The sequence below is a fragment of the Rhinopithecus roxellana genome, chromosome 13 (assembly GCF_007565055.1).
Source record: "Rhinopithecus roxellana isolate Shanxi Qingling chromosome 13, ASM756505v1, whole genome shotgun sequence".
NCBI classification, from domain to species: Eukaryota; Metazoa; Chordata; class Mammalia; order Primates; family Cercopithecidae; genus Rhinopithecus; species Rhinopithecus roxellana.
This window is the reverse complement of record NC_044561.1, coordinates 12,883,255-12,902,265: the sequence shown is the minus strand read 5'-3', so window position 1 is coordinate 12,902,265 and position 19,011 is coordinate 12,883,255. Positions and strand designations below refer to the sequence as shown.

The 19,011-nt window shown below is 51.2% G+C and overlaps 1 protein-coding gene across 1 annotated transcript in view; it reads right to left on the bottom strand.

Moving 5' to 3' along the window:
• Window positions 1–19,011, bottom strand: part of CACNG2 (calcium voltage-gated channel auxiliary subunit gamma 2) — a 140,462-nt gene that overhangs the window by 9,104 nt on the left and 112,347 nt on the right. Inside the window, exon 2 of the mRNA XM_030915452.1 lies at window positions 14,896–14,979. Within this exon, the coding sequence (XP_030771312.1) occupies window positions 14,896–14,979 (84 nt within the window). The remainder of the gene's footprint in view (window positions 1–14,895; window positions 14,980–19,011) is intronic.

Here is a 19,011-nt window from a genome sequence, read left to right as displayed (position 1 = left end):
TTTTAATTTTTAATTATTATTATTATTTTTTTGAGACAGAGTCTCGCTCTGTTGCCCAGGCTGGAGAGCAGTGGCGTGATCTCGGCTCACTGTAACCTCCGCCTCCTGGGTTTGAGTGATTCTTGTGTCTCAGCCTCCCAAGTAGCTGAGATTACAGGCCATGTGCCGTCATGCCAGGCTAATTTTTCTATTTTTAGTACAGACGGGGTTTCACCATGTTGGCCAGCCTGGTCTCAAACTTCTGGCCTTAAGTGCTCTGCCTGCCTCAGCCTCCCAAAGTGCCGGCAGTACGGGCGTGAACCACCACACGTGGCCTGAATAAATACTTTAATTATGCCCATTATACAGAGACCAAACTGAAGCAAGGAGAGGTTAAGCCATTTATCCAAGGTTTGTGAATCCAGGCAGTCTGACTCTAGGGTCTGTGCATCTAACCACTGCATTCCCTTCCCTTCTTTTCAGGCTCTACACTTCGCTGCCCTTCAAAGCATCCTCTGAGCTTATGTGGAGATCAGGATGGGCCTCCCTGAGGAAGTGGTGGTGGATCTGACCTCTAGTGAATAAGGAGCAGCTAACCAGGCACAATGAAGGCAGGGCTGTGGGAGGGAAAGCAGCAGGAGCTGGGGTGGAGGAGGCATGACTTGTTCAGACCTAGAAGGAGGGTGGATCACGAGGAGCCAGTGGAGGAGTGTGGGGAGCACTGAAGGAGAGGAGGCAGGCGAGTCCGGGCCACGTGGGACCTCATGGGTTGAGCTAAAGAGCTTAGCTTTATCCCGAGAGCAATGGGAAACTTTAAAGGGCTTAGAACAGGCAGGTTGTCATGATCTGATTTGCATCTTAAGAAGCAAACGGATTATGAAGGGGTCAAGGCTGGCTGCAGGGAAGCATCGAGAAGGCTGCTGCAGCTGACCAGAGAGGAGTGATGCCAGTGCTTGGGCCAGGGTAGGTACAAAGGGCATGGGCAGAGGCAGATGTGTTTGAGAGATGTTTAGGAGGTGAACTGAAGCTTGATGGATGGATATGGGTAGTGAAGAGGGTGGCATTGAGGATAACTTCTGGGTTTCAGACTTGCCAGCTGGGTGGAAAAAACCACTTGGAGGACTGGGAGAAGACCCAGCCTAGCAGTGAGCAGAGAGAAGGGGAGGAGGCTGGGCGTGGTGGCTCACGCCTGTAATCCCAGCACTTTGGAAGACCAAGGCCGGTGGATCACCTGAGGTCAGGAGTTCGAAACCAGTCTGGCCAACATGGTGAAACCCCATCACTACTAAAAAAAAGACAAAAATAGCCGGGGGTGGTGGCGCATCCCTGTAAACCCAGCTACTTGGAAGGCTGAGGCAGGAGAATCGCTTGAACCTGGGAGGTGGAAGTTGCAGTGAGCTGAAATTGCGCCTTTGCACTCCAGCCTGGGCGACAAGAGGGAAACTCTGTCTCAACAAAACAAAACCAAACAAACAAACAAAAAAAGAGAGTAGAGGAGGAAGATCAAGGTTTGGTTTTGGACATGCTGAGTTTGAGATGCCTTGGGGATGTGCACATGGAGTGTGGGTGGGGCAGTTGCATGTGCAGACGTGGAGCACAGGGGTGCCATCTGGGTTGAAGCTGTGTCACAGACACTCAGAAGAGCCTGCCCATGGATGAGGAGAGGCTTAGGCCTGAGGCTTGGGGAGCCCCAGTGGTTAAGTGTTCCTGGCCCCCATTTCCTTTTCTGTAGAATGGAGATGAAAATCCTAACTCTACCTTACAGGGTTGCAGGGATTAAGCAGGAAGAGGAATGTGGACACTTTAGAATATGCAGGATGTCAGTGAACTGTGAGCAATTTATTATTTTCGGTGCTGGTGACAGAAATAAAGAGTATCCTAAGTGCCCAGGAGGCAAGTGACATCTTGCCTTCTGGAAGGGGTGGCCTGAGCTATCCGTTCTTTGCAAATCTGCTTTTTGGCCATACTCCCTAGACAAATCATTTGGTGATCTTGTGCCTTGGTGGGCCCCAGCCTCTGTGGCCATCACGCTGTGATGTGGTGCTTCACGGTGGGCATAGCCGGAGGCCGGGCCAGACAGGGCACGCAGGGCCCCGAGGTTTTCTAACTGTGTCTGGCAGCGGAGGAGGGTGGGCTGGTGGTCAGTGCGGGTGGTGATGTGACGACTAGGGTAGGTCAGGGGACCTGGGCCTGCTGTGCACTCTTTGCCTGGCTCTCCACGGGACCCGAGCATGTGTTATCCCTCCTCTGCCCTCAGATCTGCACTCTGATGGGGTTGGAGTACATGATCTCTAAGGCCCTGTCCCTCACTGATGGTCCTGTGCTCACTAAGACCTCTCTCCAGGGTCCACACAGCCAGGCCATGCTGCTGCCTTACCTGTTTCCTGTGCGAGTAATGACCTTGAATCAAAATAGTCACCATAATCAGGTATGTAGCGGGGGCAGGTTCCTTATTTTCTGTGCCTAGTGTTAAGCTCTTATCCATCTGGGATTTGACTCATCATTAGGATGAATTAGGAACACGAGGATCAATCCCCATTAGAGGATACAGTCTACACTCACAGACCTGCACAGACCTGCTGTGTTGCAAGCAGCTTTCTAGTCTCTTGGGCATCTCTTCTCATCTTCTCCTTCCACGCTGTGCTGGCTGGTGTAGCCCATGGCCGTGAGAAGGGATGCGTTTCAAAAAATACCCGTGTGATGCATGTTTATAGCAGCACAGTTTGCAGTTGCAAAAATGTGGAACCAACCCAAATGCCTATCCATCAATGAGTGGATAAAGACTGTGGTATATATATGGTGGAATACTACTCAGCAATAAAAAGGAATGAGCTAATGGCATTTGCAGCAACCTGGGTGAGGTTGGAGACTGTTATTCTAAGTGAAGTAACTCAGGAATGGAAAACCAAACATTGTACGTTCTCGCTTATAAGCGGCAGCTAACCTGTGTGGATGCACAGGCATAAGAATGATACAATGGACTGGGGATTTAGGGGGAAAGGGTGGGGAGGGGGTGAGGGATAAAAGGCTACAAATTGGGTTCAGTGTATGCTGCTCGGGTGATGGGTGCACCAAAATCTCACAAATCACCACTAAAGAGCTAACTCATGTAACCAAACACCACCTGTTCCCCAACAACCTATGGAAATAAAAAATTAAAAATAAACAAACATAACGCCCAAAATGCCTCTGTGTGTGTGCATGTGTGTGGGTGTGTGTGAGTATGTGTTTGTGTGTGTGTGTGAGAGAGAGAGACAGACCTCAGAGAAGAAGGAGGAGAACAAAGATGGTGGGTGAGATGGAGAAAGAGAAGTCAAATGCTATGGTTTGGAGCATGGGTTCCAGAGGGAGCCCACTTGGGGTCTCCTCCTGGACCCCCACTGGCTGTGTAACCTCTGTGCCTTGCTTTTCCCATCTGTGTGATAGGGACACTGGTCATCTCACCTTCACAGGGTGGTTGTGAAGATGAATTAAGATAATGTTTCAAGTGTCAGGGCTGGCACATCGTCAAGTGTTCAATGAATGTGTGCTATATATAATAGCACATGAAAAGCATTTTGGGAGCCCAGGGAGCTAACTTGGGGAGTACCATCTGTGCAGGATGCCAGATACGTCCCTGCTTCCTGCTGTCAGTAGAGATTGGTGACCAGTCACACAGGCTCAGGAGAAAGGCTGCCTGAGTCCATCTTCCTAGCTGTGACCTGGTCCCCCGGGGGCCTCGGCTGCCTCCTCTGCCATATGGAGATCACAAGCACACCTAGCTCACAGGATGCTATGAGGAGTAACTGAGTACACACACTTGAAGCGATGAGAATAACGACTGGTACACGAGGAGCACCAGCAAATCGTAGTCATCATTCCAGCGGAGTAAATTGTTGCTGTCTCTGTCATGGGGCTTTGGGTTATCGAGGCCGCTGTTTATTAAAGTGCAGGTTGTGACTCATTACTAGTCACATCAGTGTAGTGGTAGCAACTAGCCCTTAAAGAAATGAACAGGGCCAGGCACGGTGGCGCAAGCCCATAATCCCAGCACTTTGAGAGGCCGAGATGGGCGGATCACGAGGTCAGGAGATCGAGACCATCCTGGCTAACACGGTGAAACCCCATCTCTACTAAAAAATACAGAAAACTAGCCGGGCGAGGTGGCGGGTCCCTGTAGTCCCAGCTACTCGGGAGGCTGAGGCAGGAGAATGGCATAAACCCGGGAGGCGGAGCTTGCAGTTAGCTGAGATCCGGCCACTGCACTCCAGCCCGGGCGACAGAGCGAGACTCTGTCTCAAAAAAAAAAAAAAAAAAAAAAAAAAAAAAAAAAAAGCAGAGGCAGGGTGCGGTGGCTCTCACCTGTAATCCCAGCACTTTGGGAGGCCGAGGTGGGAGGATCACGAGGTCAAGGGATTAAGACCATCATGGCCAACATGGTGAAACCCCGTCTCTACTAAGAATACAAAAATTCACTGGGCGTGGTGGCATGCACCTGTAGTCCCAGCTACTCGGGAGGCTGAGGCAGGAGACTTGCTTGAACCAGGGAGGTGGAGGTTGCAGTGAGCCGAGATCACGCCACTGCACTCCAACCTGGCGACAGAGTGAGACTCCGTCTCGGAAAAAAAAAAAAAGGAAATGAACTAGGATAGAATAGAAACTGCTGACCAGTGTGCATTCAGGAAGGTGGCTTTTGGTGATCATTTTGCTCTGGTTCTGCAGAGGTGATTGAGTACAAGTGGCAGCTTAGATGTTTCCTAACCATGGGATGGGGTCACAATGGTTTTAGCCACATTGGTTGCGATGACTTCTGGAGATGTCTTTCAGAAGCCCCCTTATGGCAATGCTTTCCAGAAGGGGCCGACAGCACTGGGCAGTGGACAGGTAGCAGGATAATGGACCTGGATAACACTCCCAGGGTGCAGTCCCAGAAAGTGTGCTGGGCTGGGGCAGGTCATTTTCCCTCTTGGGCCTCCATTTTTCCCTCATCTGTAAAATGGGCGGGTGGGGCTGGGTGATCCTAAGGGAGTGTCTCACTCCAGCATTTCAGAAGCTAGGAAGATGGGCTGGGTGTGGTAGCTTATGCCTGTAATCCCAGCACTTTGGGAGGCCAAAGCTGGCAGATCACTTGAGGTGAGGAGTTCGAGACCAACCTGGCCAACATGGTGAAACCACGTCTCTACTAAAAAATACAAAAAATTAGCTGGGTGTGGTGGCGTGTGCTTGTAATCCCAGTTACGGAGACAGGAGTATTGCTTGAACCCAGGAGGCGGAGGTTGCAGTGAGCCGAGATGGTACCACTGCACTCCAGCCTGGGCGACAGAGTGAGACTCCATCTCAAAAAAAAAAAAAAAAAAAAAAGCCGGAATGATGGATCACTACACTTCTAAAACTCTGGGGGGGGGGGGGGGGCGCGGTGAGGCCTGGTGGATACCCCTCATGCCGTTCCCCTGGAGCTCTGGGGAGACCTAAAAAAGCACTCTTCACGGGAGGCTCAGAGAAGTTGTGTAACTTGCCAAAGGTCACAGAGTGGAGCACCCCTTGAATTCAGGCCCTTTTATTCTAAGTAACAAACTTGGGACTTGACACCTGGTCTCCCCACACCTCCTTGGCTCATGCTCCCTGGTGGGACTGCAGGAGCTGGGGAGAGAGGGGCAATGGGGACGAGGGACACTGTCTGAGGCAGGGAAGGGTGTCTGTGGCCCAGGTTGATACCCAATATCCTCCTCTGACCTCATTCTGGGAAGAGGGTGAGCATGCCAGCTGCTCTAGGGCGGGCGGTATCTTGTTTATTCACTCAGCAAACCTCTCCTGGGTCTGATCCTGGGAAAGGCCCTCCTGGGTCTGATCCTGGGAAAGGCCCTGTGCTGAAGGGGGTGGGTGGGTGGGAGGAGGACACTCTATTTGCAGCCACTCCTTGTGGTGTCCTCAAGCTGTTCACAGTCCGTGGTGAGAAAATTCCGTAACAGAAACCAAGATGAAGCAGACTGGCATAGAGTGGTCACCTCCCCACACAGCAGCCTCGTCCTACATTCCCAGCCTCAGAGAAGGGCAGTAATGTTCGCCCCATCTGCCAGCCAGAACTCCTCACCGTCCACAAGACCTGTCTCTTACTTCCCCAATCCAGGCTGTCAGTAAAAGCTGCCAGCTTGGCTGGGCATGATAGCTCACACCTGTAATCCTAGCACGTTGGGAGGCCAAGGCGGGTGGATCACCTGAGGTTAGGTGACCAACAAGACCGGCCTGACCAACATGGTAAAAACCCGTCTCTACTAAATACAAAAAAATGAGCCGGGCGTGGTGGCAGACACCTGTAATCCCAGCTACTTGGGAGGATGAGGCAGAAGAATCACTTGAACCCAGGAGGTGGAGGTTACAGTGAGCTGAGATCATGCCACTGCACTCCAGCCTGGGCAACAAGAGCAAAACTCTGTCTTTAAAACAAAACAAAACAAAAATAAACAAAAAAACTGCTGGCTGTCATGTCAAATACATCTAGAATCAAACCCCTTCTCAGCCACCTCTCCACTACCGGGCCTGAGCACCTGCCTTTTGAGCCTGGAGGATAGCCGTGGTCTCCTAGGTGGTCTCCCTCTCCTGCAGAAGCTGGAGTGATACTGGTAGCCTGAACATCAGACCATGCCTGTCCCCTGCTCAGAACCCTCCCATGGTGGTCTCATCTCAGGGGAAAGCAGAGGCTCCTGAGTCCTGGTCCCCACCCCTTCTCCCACCTGCCTGCCCCTCGTCTGCTTATCACAGGGTGTCCTGGCTGTTTTGAACCCGCCAGTCTCAGATACTTTGCACTGGCGGTTCCCTCTGCCTGAATGCTCTTCCAGGATATCTGCACCTCCCAAGCACGCCTTCACCTCCTTCAGGCCTTTGCTCCAATGTCATCTTTGCTGCAAGGACTTTCTGACCACCCTGTTGCAAACTGAAACTCTCCCTGGGCGCCCATCACTCCTCCCTGTTTCCTCTTTGTTCTTTGCACTCATCGCTATGCAATGGGACACAACAGTGAGCACGGATTGTGGTGAATGCCTGCTGAATGCTCACTGGCTCCGGGCAGGTGTGAAGAGCTGTCCAACTCTAACTCCCTTAATCCTCATGGCAATGCTAGGAAGATGACAATGAGCATCGTCCCCACTGCGAGGAAACCGAGGCCCAGGGAGGTTCACCGGGAAGTGGCAGAGCTGGTTTTGAAGCCCCGAGTGTGCCAAAGCCTGCCTCCCACTGGTGTCCAAGTTCTGTAAATTCACCCCCCAGATGCCCCTCGCATGGGTCCTCCCTGCCTCGGCTGCCTTCTGCCTCCCTCCTCCGTTCCACTCCTGCTATTGGCTTCCCCCAGGCTGCCTGTCATCATCCTCAGGTGGTCAGTGAATCCCTGGGGAGGTGTCAAGTTTAAAGGCAACTGGGCGTACATCTCTTGTGTGTGTTGGGGGGAGCTGAGTGGGGGCATTGGCTTTGCAGAGGGCTCACCTCCCTTCCCCCTTCTGTCCACTTCTGGCTCTGGAGTGTGGCCTGGTGATCCACCAGTTGAGGCCTGTGTGTGTGGCCTATGACACACTCCTTGGAGGGAGTGCGTCAGAGACAGCAGCCAGCCCTGGGCCCCTCACCCCCACCTCCAGCCCCAGGCTCTGAATATGGAGTGGGGAGACCTGACCATACCCCGCAGGCCTGGACTATGAGTGGTCACAATAGAGTGGATTTTGGGGTCTTGCACACAGTAGGTGCTTAATACATGACTGTTGGAGGAAGCCAAATTCCTCTGATTCTTCTTCCCTTACTCCAAATCACAATAGGACAGCTAGGAAATGTCAACTCCTATCTCCTGGACACAACACGCACACATACACACATACACACAACACACATGGACCCACATACACACAGACATGTGCAAACACACAAGTGCTTACACATTCAGACACGGACACTCAGACGCACAGACATGCAGGTACCGAAAGACACGGAACACAGCATAGACTCATGCCCTCATGCACAAAGACAGATGCACAGATGCACACTTGACATTCAAGAGAAGTCACACCCTGGTCACCACCGCCTCATTCCTCACCATGCTCCTCAATCTTTGGTTAATGAGGGAGGAGGATATGGAGGCCGCCACAGCACATTCGATGGGCCCACAGCACTGGTTGGGAGAAACAGTCCAGTCACCATTCATTACTGGATAAGCCAGTGATAGGTGGGGCTAAGTCCATGTTGGTCATGCCTTTATGGAGCCCGGGATGGTGACCGGGGCTCCTATAGCTGTTCCTCTATCAGTGTGTTTCAGGAGAGGCTGGGGTACTCCTCAGATACTCATAGGCACTGGGGAGTAAGAGTGTCCATTCATTCATTCATTTGTCCATCAGATATTAATTGAGTACCTTCCTTCTGCCAGGCCCTCCAAGAGGCTGGGAAACCTCTTAAGCTTGGCCTGCTGGCTTCAGCGCAGTGAGCCCCACCGTCCTTTTCACCCCAGGAGATGAGTTCTGAATTGCTGTCCAGCCATGCCCTTCTGGCATTCTCTGTCCTCCCTCTCTGCTCTACATCCCCAGTTCAGCTGGTGTAGCAAGGATGGTGGGAGTTACCCCAGACACCTCACTGGCCACTCTTGCTCAGCCCCCTTTCCTGGAGTGTCCTCATCTCCCTGGCCCCTAAGCCTTCATGGTGTCCTGGAGCTTAGTGTCTTGGCCTCTCCCCTTCTCTCTCTGTGCCACTCCCTTGGTGAGTTCATTGAGTCTCATGGCTTTAAATATCACTTACATGCCAACAACGTGAAAACTCACTATCTCTGGCCAGGACCTCTCCTGTGAACACTGGCCTCAGGTTCATACCGAGCCCATGACATTGCCCCAGGAAGACCCACAGGCATCTCTAACTGAATATGGCTGATATTGAGCCCCAGTCTCAACCTGTTGCTCCCCCATGGGCACGAGCCTTGGCACCATCCTTGCCTCCTTCCTTTCTCTCAAAAATCCACATTCAGCCTTTCAGAAAATCCTGTGTGCAGCACCCTGGAAATATTTTCAACGCTGATCCTATTTTACCCCCTTTACTGCTACCACTCTGGTTCAAGCTGCCATCACCTCCTGCCTAAATTATAGCAACAGAGTTTTAACTCTTCTGTCAGCTTCTGCCCTCATCCCATTTCAGTCACTTATGAACACAGCAGCCAGAGCCTGTTCAAAAGTGAGATGGTGTCGGTCAACCAGAGCAAACCCCCAAATTCTTGCTGCAACCCACAGGGTCCTTGGGACTCTCCACACCTGCTCTTCCTTTGCCCTTCCTTGCTCACTCCATTCTTGTCTGACGGGGCTCAGTCCTGTTCCTCAGATGTTCCAGGCATGCTCCCAAGCTAGGACCTTTGCACTTGCTGTTTGTTCTTCTTTTTATTTTTATTTTTTGAAGCAGAGTTTCGCTCTTGTTGTCCAGGCTGGAGTGCAATGGCACAATCTCGGCTCACCGCAACCTCTACCTCCCAGGTTCAAGAGATTTTCCTGCCTCAGCCTCCCAAGTAGCTGGGAATACAGGCATGCACCACCACGCCTGGTTAAAGTTTTTTGATATTTTTAGTAGAGACGGGGTTTCTCTGTGTTGGTCAGGCTGGTCTCGAACTCTCGACTGATTTGCTCCAGACGACCACCAGAGTAAGTGCCAGAGAACAGGCAAGTAGGCAGGGTAAAAGAAAACTTTATTAACTAGCCAATGTGAAGGAGGGGCGAGGTTCACCGGTCTCCGGTGGTGGAGGCCCAGGAAGTCGCTCCGGCGTGTTCTCGGGCGAGGTTCCTAGGTCCGCATACGAGCAGGGGCGGAGGAAGTTCGCGCCACGTGCCCGCTGGGAGCGGCTTTTATGTCCTGGGCTGGGAGTGGGAGGGCAGTGGGCGAGACATAGGCGGGTCGGGGGCGGGGCGGTAGGCGCGGCTAGGTAGGTTTTGATTTTCTCGGTCAGACGTCAGACTGCGCCTGCGCAGTCGACCTGTGTCTTTCCCGGGCGCGGGAAAGTTGACAATGAAGAACCTGGAAATGCGCCATTTTAGTCCCTTTGTTCTTTTGTTCCCTCCCTCCCTCTGTCCAGACACCGACCTCAGGTGATCCGCCCGCCTTGGCCTCCCAAAGTACTGAGATTACAGGCGCCTGCCACTATGCCCAGCCGCTGTTCATTCTTGATCCCATCCCTACTCTGGAATTCCCCATCCCCTGTCCCTGCTTGATTTTTTTTTCCATAAGGCTTATCTCAGTCTAACATATTACATCATTCACTTGTTAGTTTCATTTTTTTGTAGATTGCAAGTACCCTGAGGACCATAACCTCAGTACCTTGAAAAGGACCTGGCATACAGGGGGGTCCACTCCAGAAAGATCTGTGGAGTGTATGAATTGCTCACACTTACAAGTGAAGGAAGACGCTACATCTGTTTCATGGACCATGTGACTTCACAGGAAATTTAAGGGGCCCCAGCAATGTGTGTTCCTGGTGTGGCTCAGCTTGGTCCAGTTCTTCATTCTGCAGAGGTCTTGGGTTTAGGAACATTCCGGTGGCTGGATTGTGCCCCATCCAGCTCACACCTCTGCTTTTCCAGGAAGAATTAATTTAGGGTTGGGTGTGGTGGCTCATGCCTGTAAGCCCAGCACTTCGGGAGGCTGAGGTGGGTGGATCACCTGAGGTCGGGAGTTCGAGACCAACCTGGCCAACATGGCGAAATTCCATGTCTACTAAAAATACAAAAATTAGCCAGATGTGGTGGCGGGCGCCTGTAATCCTAGCTACTCAGGAAGCTGAAGCAGGAGAATCGCTTGAACCCAAGAGGCAGAGGTTTCAGTGAGCCAAGATTGCGCCACTGCACTCCAGCCTGGGTGACAGAGCAAGACTCCGTCTTAAAACAAAACAAAACAAAAAAAGAATTAATTGAGCTGTTTGGGAACATCGAAAACAAGCCCCAGGTCCCTTAGGAGATGCTTTACATGGGTTGAAATCTGCTCTTTGGGGAGAAAGAAGAGTTGCTTGACTGCTTCTTCCCTCTCCTTTCACCTCCGTCCCTATCCTGAAATCTGTCCCCTGCCCCATGGCCCATGCTCCATCAGTGGCCACCCCTGCTGCTGTCAGCTCTGTCTCCCAAACATCTCCTTCTTTCTCACCATCACCATGGTTACACTCTGGTTTCCCCCCACCCCCCAACCCCTCAACCTGGGCTCCCTGCCTCCGTTTCCAACCATCACTACCACAGCAGCCAGGCTGACGTGTCTAAATCGGTCATTCCCATCACACTTAGAATGAGAACTGAGGTCTCCCCTGGGTCCCAGGCCCACATGACTGGGTTCCTGTGCTGTCTCTGCTGTAGGACCTCACTCTACCCCTGAACTGGGCTCCTGCAGGACCAGCCACACCGCTGATCCTCAAACATGATGCTCTGTGTCTGCTGTAAGGACCCCACTCTTGCTGTTCTCTCTGCCAGCTACTCTTTTCCCTAGAAATCTTACCTGGTTCCCTTTCTTCTGTGGGACCACCTTATCAAAGTGACATGCCCCCAGGACCCACTGGTCCCTCCCCCATCACTCTCCACTCTCCAACTCCTCCCAGACCACTAAGAAACTATCTCAGCTGGGGCTGGGCATGGTGGCTCACGCCTGTAATCCCAACACTTTGGGAGGCCGAGGCAGGCGGATCACCTGAGGTCAGGCGTTTAAGACCAGCCTGGCTTACTTGGTGAAACCCCATCTTTACTAAAAATACAAACAATTAGCCAGGCATGGTGGCACATGCATGTAATCCCAGCTACTCGGGAGGCTGAGGCAGGAGAATCACTTGAACCCGGAAAGCAGAGGTTTGGTGTCACTTGCACTCCTACCTGGATGAAAGAGCAAGAGACTCCATCTCATCAACAACAACAACAACAACAACAACAACAAAACTATCTCAGGGTGCAGAGGGCAGGGAGAGGGTGTTTCACACTTGTTTATTACTTGTTTCTTACACTAGGATATAACCTTCACAAAGGCACTGGCCCTCTTTGTTTGATTTACTCTTGGATCCCCAGGACTGACAATAGTGCTGGCACTCAGTGAGTGCTTAGTAAATATCTCTCGAGTGAATGAATGAATGAATGGGCTCTGGTGCCATCTTCTCTAGGGAACCCTTCTGGAAGGACCTCCTCTGGTCTGGGTTAGGGAACAGGTTCCCTCAGCACCACACGCTTCCTTCTATTCCAGCATGCAGCATAAACATTAGGTCTGTAGGTCTCCCTCCAGATGGCTAGCCCTCAGGGAGAGGGGCTGCTTCTGCCCCCTCACAGCCTCCCCTGCGGCAGATGAGCTGTGCAGATGGGTTTGACAGACCTTAACTAGGAGTAGACTCAGGCCTTGCCCACCCCAGATGCAGCTCAGCCCGCCTCCTTGGGCCTAAGCTCTGCACACCTCTGGGAGCCATCTGCCTACCTCTGGCGAATGGGGACCCAGCTGTTTTCCTCTGGAAGCCTGTTGCTTGCATTGATCTCGGGGCATTAGACTATGATTTACTTGAGTGTTCACATATTCACCCGCCCAGTCACTTCATTGTTGAGTCATCAAAGTGCTTTTTTGGGTCAAATTCCCTGCCATGGCCTTTTCTGGGTGCTTGGGGTGCAGAAATGAATGGGATATAACTCTGCCTTCAAGAAGCTCATAGCTTCTTGGGGATCCCAAGTGTGAACCAGCGAAATTGCAGCAAAGTGTGGTCAGGGTTGAACTGTAGACACATGCAGGGTGCCAGGGAGGCCCCAGAGGAGCTTCTGAATCAGAAGCAGGGGTAGGGAGTGGGGGCAGGGGGAATCCTTCTAGAAAAATCATCCCTGTCTCCCAGCTTCTCTCAAGATCTAGGTTAGAACTTCGTAGAGAATGATAGAAACTCACGTCTTCCAGCTTTAAAAAATTATTTTTGTTGTCCAGCCCAGGACTAGCATTTTATAGACCAGGGTCAGCAAACTATACCAAATGAAGACTGCTGCCTGGTTGTGTAAATCAAGTTAAGCTTCACTGTAACACAGCCACACATATGCCTCCTTATTGTCAGTGGCCAGAAGAGCAGAGTTGGGTAAATGGGACAGAGACTATATGGCCCAAAAAGCCTAAAATATTCAACATCTGATCCTTTACAGAAAAAGTTTGCCGACCCCTGTTACAGATGTTCAAAAAATATTGTTGGATTAAGTCAACTCAAATCAGACCTTCAGAATCCTGTGTTGCCAATCTGAGTCCAAGTCTTTTGTCCAGGGACACCAAAATGAACCAAATACTCTATGCTCTATGCTCTTCTTTCTTAAAAACAAGGAAATGGAGGTGTTGAACTGTTAGGAATTGCCACTGAAGAATCCTCTATCTCTTCTTAACAAAAAGCATTCATTGAGCCGTTACAAGGGCAGCAATGAATGAGACAAGTTTCCTGCCCCCAGGCGCTTACTGCCTAGCAGATAAAGCATGACATAATTCAAACTCCACCTGGTGAGCCCTGTGCTCCGTCCGGGGAGTGTGGCTCCCAGTGTGGGGCTTGGCTTTGCTTGCTGGCTTCCGCCTTCTACGTTCAGGCCTCACCTCTGCCACGCAGTGTCTCCCAAGTTGAGCTGTTTTTCCAAGGGCCCTCCCCGCCAGGCTGTGCTCTTCTTGGGGCCAGGGACTGCGTCTCCCTCATCCATCTTGGCCTCCCCAGCACTGAGCACAGGATCCAGCACACAGAAGGAGCTCAACCCACATTTACTGCACAGCTGGGCTCCTGCAGCCCCACCCCAGACACAGTCGTAGGTAACAGGTCACCGTAACCAAATGGCCTGTTAGGAATTCCAGTTAAGAGCAACGTCTTGAGGGAATTCATAAAAGGAAATGACGAGCAGGGTATGATATTTTTTCCTTTAAAAAAAAAGAATCTAAAAATTGCATCGTGTTGCCTCCCTCTCTCTTCCCAGCTGCCTGACTTCACATTCCACGGGCTTTTCAATGAAACCAGATTCCAGGCTGACCTGAGAGCTGGGCTTGATGTGAGAAGTAATTATTGAAAGAGACAGGGGCAATCTATATAATAAAATGCCTCCTACATGCTTCATAAAAGTGATCTGAGGGTAATGGCAACCCTTGTGCTGTTGGGGAGGGGAGGTGGAAGGGTCTGGAGCAGAGGCGGGGATGCTCCTGGGAGGAGAGCAAACCTCCTTCTAAAGAGATGGCCTGAGAACCTTTGGCTTTGCTGTCCCAGGCATCAAGGACTCTCAGCCCCTCTCTTGGAAATCCTTTTCTCAGGGAATAGGTAGCCTTGTTAGTTTTTGCTGATACTTGAGACATTTCCTTGGGGCCTCAGACTGCTTTCTTTTGATAATATGTCTCAAGTGGATTTAAGATTGCAGCTGTTACATCAGGATTTAACTTTGACTTACTTGACTTGCGGGGGAAGAAAAAAATCTTTCTCTCTCTCTCTCTCTCTTTTTTTTTTATTAGAAGTTCCAATGTGGCACTGCCTGGTGGGTTACTTCATCCAATTATTCAAGAAATATTCACTGAGCGCTTATTACATGCCAAGCACTGGGCTGAGAATATAATGGTGAATGCTAGGGTGAGTCCATACCCTAGCAGAGTTGGGAGATGGTTACTCAAATAGTCAAGGACCCCACAGCAATGATAAAGTACAGTCCTCTGGGAACTCATGCAGAAGGCAGGAAGGACTTCCTGGAGAAGGTGATGTTTTAGCTGAGGTCGACTGAGTAGGAGTTTGCCAGACAAAGACGGGGAGGGAAGGGCGTTGCAGGCAGAGGGAACAGCATGTATGAAGGTCTGCACTCCGGAAAGGAGAGAGACTCAGCTTTTGCCTGCCCTCTGCTGTGATGTGGGCCTCTAGATAGGCCTGGTCCTTGACTCGTGAAGGATGGAAGGGCAGGGCCCACCACCAGGAGGGAGATAAAAACAATTGTGTGCACTCACGGAGGAAATATTCTGCTGTGTCAGCTTCATAATCTGCATCCTCTGGGAAGTGATCGATTTGCTTGCACAGACCTTTGAAATTCCCTGCAAAACAAGGGGAGAAGGAGCTCATGAAACATCATAGTTTTGGGGGCGCTTAGGGCCCACCTGCCTCTTCTTGACTTCTGGTTCTTTGGAAACTCACTCAGCCCTCTCCCTCACCCCTGAAGGAAGGTTTCATTTTATCTGTTTGGACATCTGCCTGGTGAATCACAACACACACCCGCAGTACTGCGGAGAGGATCTAAAGCCGATGACTTCAAAACGCTGCCTTCTGTCCCTGCGCCGAAGCTTCTGAGGATTAGCGGAGGCTTGGCAGCGGTGGAGGCTTGATTCCGGGCTGGGGACTGCCACGGAGGAGGCTGATGAATACTCCTCAGCCCATCTCTGTGCCCCAGCTTGGCTGGGAGTCACCCTGCATTTTACATGTGAGAAAGCAGCAGATCACTTTCTAAAGGGGACACACCCCACACTGATGCTGCCAGATGCTGCCACAGCCTTTTAGAAGAGCCTGCCAAACACTTTCCCATCTGCAATTGCACGGAATTCACCAAACCCAGCCGCCAACCGCTCTGAAATAAATATGGGGGTGGGGAGGAGATTGAGCCCCCTGGGGGCTGTACCCTTGGCCAAGTTCTTGAACTACAACTCAATTTGGTTCCACCACAGGCCTGTGAGAGGGGTCTTATCATCCCCATTGTACAGATGAGGAAACTGAGGCTCCGAGAGGCTAAACTATCTGAGTAAGTACTTGTGGCTAGGAAATGATGGAATCAGGGCTCCAACTAGGGTCTTTTGACTCTAAACATTTCCTTGGTGCCCACTGGGAAAGTGAGAACTGGCCCGGGGCAAATCCCAGCACAGTGTCACAGGCAGGTCCTCCCCTATGTTCACTGATGAGTGAGTGAACTCTTGAATGCAGCCTTTCTAAAAACCGATAAGTAGCATAGACCATACAATCACCAGAGCAGCGGCTTCCTGACAGTAGAGGGTTTGTTTCATTTACCATCTTATCCCCAGCACCAGCATAGGCACATCGAACGTCCTTTAACCTTCTCCGAGTGGAAGAAGAATTGGGTGGGGTGTATGCACCGTGGGTAAGATGCAGGTTGCACAGCCAGACTGCCTGGGTCCAGCTGTGCGTCACTCAGTGTCCTCACCTGAGAGTGGCAATAACAAGAATTCTTCCCTGGCAGATTGTCGTGGAGGTTCACTGAGCTGATGCATGTTGAGTAGTCAGAACAGTGCCTGACACATTTAGGAAGTCCTTGGGGGCATTGACGTGAGAGAGAAATGAAATTTGACTATGTCCAGCCACTGACTTAGTAGCTAGTGTGACCTAATTAATAGAGCCCTCAATACATGTTGGCAATGGTTTCCTTCTACAGTCCCGAGACTATGTCTTATAAAGTAGGGGCAGATTCCAGTATGTGCTATAGATATTACTCAGGAATTTTATGGTATTACACATATGCCTCTTTTTTTTTTTTTTTTCCTGAAATGGAGTCTCACTCTGTCACCCAGGCTTAAGTGCAATGGCATGATCTCGGCTCACTGCAACCTCTGCCTCCCGAGTTCAAGCGATTCTCCTGCCTCAGCCTCCCAAGTAGCCGGGGTTACAGGCACACACCACCATGACCGGCTAATTTTTGTATTTTAGTAGAGATGGGATTTCACCATGTTGGCCAGGCTGGTCCCCCACTCCTGACCTCAAGAGATCTGCCTACTGTGGTCACCAAAAGTGCTGGGATTGCAGGCATGAGCCACTGTGCCCAGCCTAGACCTATATGTATGTACAAAATATAGAACTATATATTAGGTTGGTGCAAAAGCAATTGTGGTTTTTGCCATCCAAGTAATAGTGAAACCGCGATTACTTTTGCACCAACCTAATAGTACACAGGTATATAGTATACAGGGATACTTATCACTACATAGAAATACAAGCATTTTAGGAACTTCTGGCTATGCTTCATATAATGGAAAAGAGGAACCTCTGTAACTTCCTTTCACACATGAGCTCTCCCTGTACCAAATTCACCAACTTTCTTGAGTTCTACAAGGAAAACAATTCCCCAGAGCATATCGGGACTTCTGGTCGCTTCACTGAAGCTTGGTAGAGCCACTCAAAATGGTCCCATGGGCAGGTGTCTTCTCTGAGTGTTTTGGGTTCCCTGCTTTTTGCTGTTCCCACCCCTCTCCTGTCATGGCCCTTCTGCCCTCCTGCATCTTGGGATGCTAAAAGGAAACCTTGTCCCCTCCGTAGTACCTTGTTTCCCTAATCCAACCACACACCCTTCTCTGTGGGAAAAGTCTTCATACCAGCTGCTAAGAGGATAACAAATTCTCCCTATTGTTACAATTACGAATCAGTGTATTTGAAAAGCACTTTGCGAAGCACTTTCATATTCTTTCAATTCAATCTGACAAATATTTCAGCAAGCCGGTGCCAGGCATCTTTATAAAGACTCTGTGCAGGAGTGAGGCTCAGAGAGCAGTACTGACATGCCCCGAGGCGTCGCACAAATTGAGGACAGAGCTTAACCCAGAAGGGCCCCAGTTGCATTCTGGTGGGCCACACCCACTCCTGTTCCGGGTGGAAAGGGAGGGATTATGAGGATGGATCATGGAGTCCAAGCTGGGTAAACAGGGAAATGAGGACCTGAAGGGCAAGTGAGGCAGTGCAAAGGCAGGGGTGCGGGGTGGAGCAGGGAGGGCAGTCAATGCTTTTGAACCTGGGGTCGGGGTGGGGTCAAAGCATTATTGAAATGGGGCTGCATGGGAGTGAGCTGCAAGGGTGGCACGTGGTAGCCAGAGAGTGGGATGTAAAAGACAGAGTGGAGGGGGTGCGGGTATTAGAAATGCCAAGGGCAAGGGTAAGACCCCACAGGAACAGGAGCTCACATTCTACAGGGAGCCTGGTGGCTCCTCCGGTGCAAGCCTGGGCCTCACTCATCCTTGGACCATTGGCTCCTAGTACAGTGCCTGGCACAGAAGGAGGGTTCAGGAGATGCTAACAGAGAGGCCGTGTGAGATAACCAGTGGCCCAGACCTCTCCTCGAGGCCTAGACCTGGGTATCCAACTGCCTATTTGACGTCTCTTGGTGGATGTTTTAAAGGCACTGAACATGAACTCCTGATCTTTCCCTCCTGCCTGGTGCTCTGGAGGCCCCAGTTAGCTCAGCAAATGCTTCTCCAGGGCTTCCTGGTGTAAGCCTGAGACTAGTTGTCAGCGCCGACATCTATCTCTTCCTCCTCCGTGCAGGCTCCATCCATCAGGGTGTCCTGTCTGTGTTAGATCCTTAGTATCTCAAACTTGCCTGATGCCTCTGAGACAGCACCGCCCACCACCAGGCCACCATCCCTGCTCCCTGGATGGCTGCCGCGGCCTCCCCACTCATCAGTTTGCACCCACTCTTATCCTTCTCTACAAAGCTATGACAGTGATCCTTTGTACATGCAAATCTGATCATGCCACCTCCAGCTCGGAAACACTCCAGCTTCCCAGTGCTCTCGGGGAAAAGCTCAACATCTCTAAGAAAGCCTGACCCCCAACCTCCACCTCTGGCCTCACCTCCCACCTGCCTCCTTCCTCCCTGCGCATCTCTGCCTTCTTTCCTGCCACGCTCCCTCCTACCTCAGGACCTTGGCACATGCATGCTGGTCCTGCTGCCTGAGCGCCCACCATGTCCTCTGTTACCTCTTTCTCCTAACCTCCCTGTGTCTCCCTGCACTGTGCTACTGGGGTGTCCTCCACTAGCTGGCTAGTGCTGGCTGCTTTGTGTTGGGGGGAGATATCAAGGCCTGTATGCTATTAGTGGGAATGTTCTGGTAGACAGGGAAGAAGGGAGGGACTGGGGGCAGTGGCTCAGGCTTTAGCTTTGGGAAGCTGAGACAGGAGGATCCCTTGAACCCAGGAGTTCAAGACCAGCCTGGGCAACATAGCAAGACCCTATATCTACAAAAAATAAAAACTAATTAGCCAAATGTGGTGGTATGTGTCTGTGGTTCTAGCTTACTTGGGAGGCTGAGGCAGGAGGATCCCTTGAACCCAGGTGTTCAAAGCTGCAGTGAGCT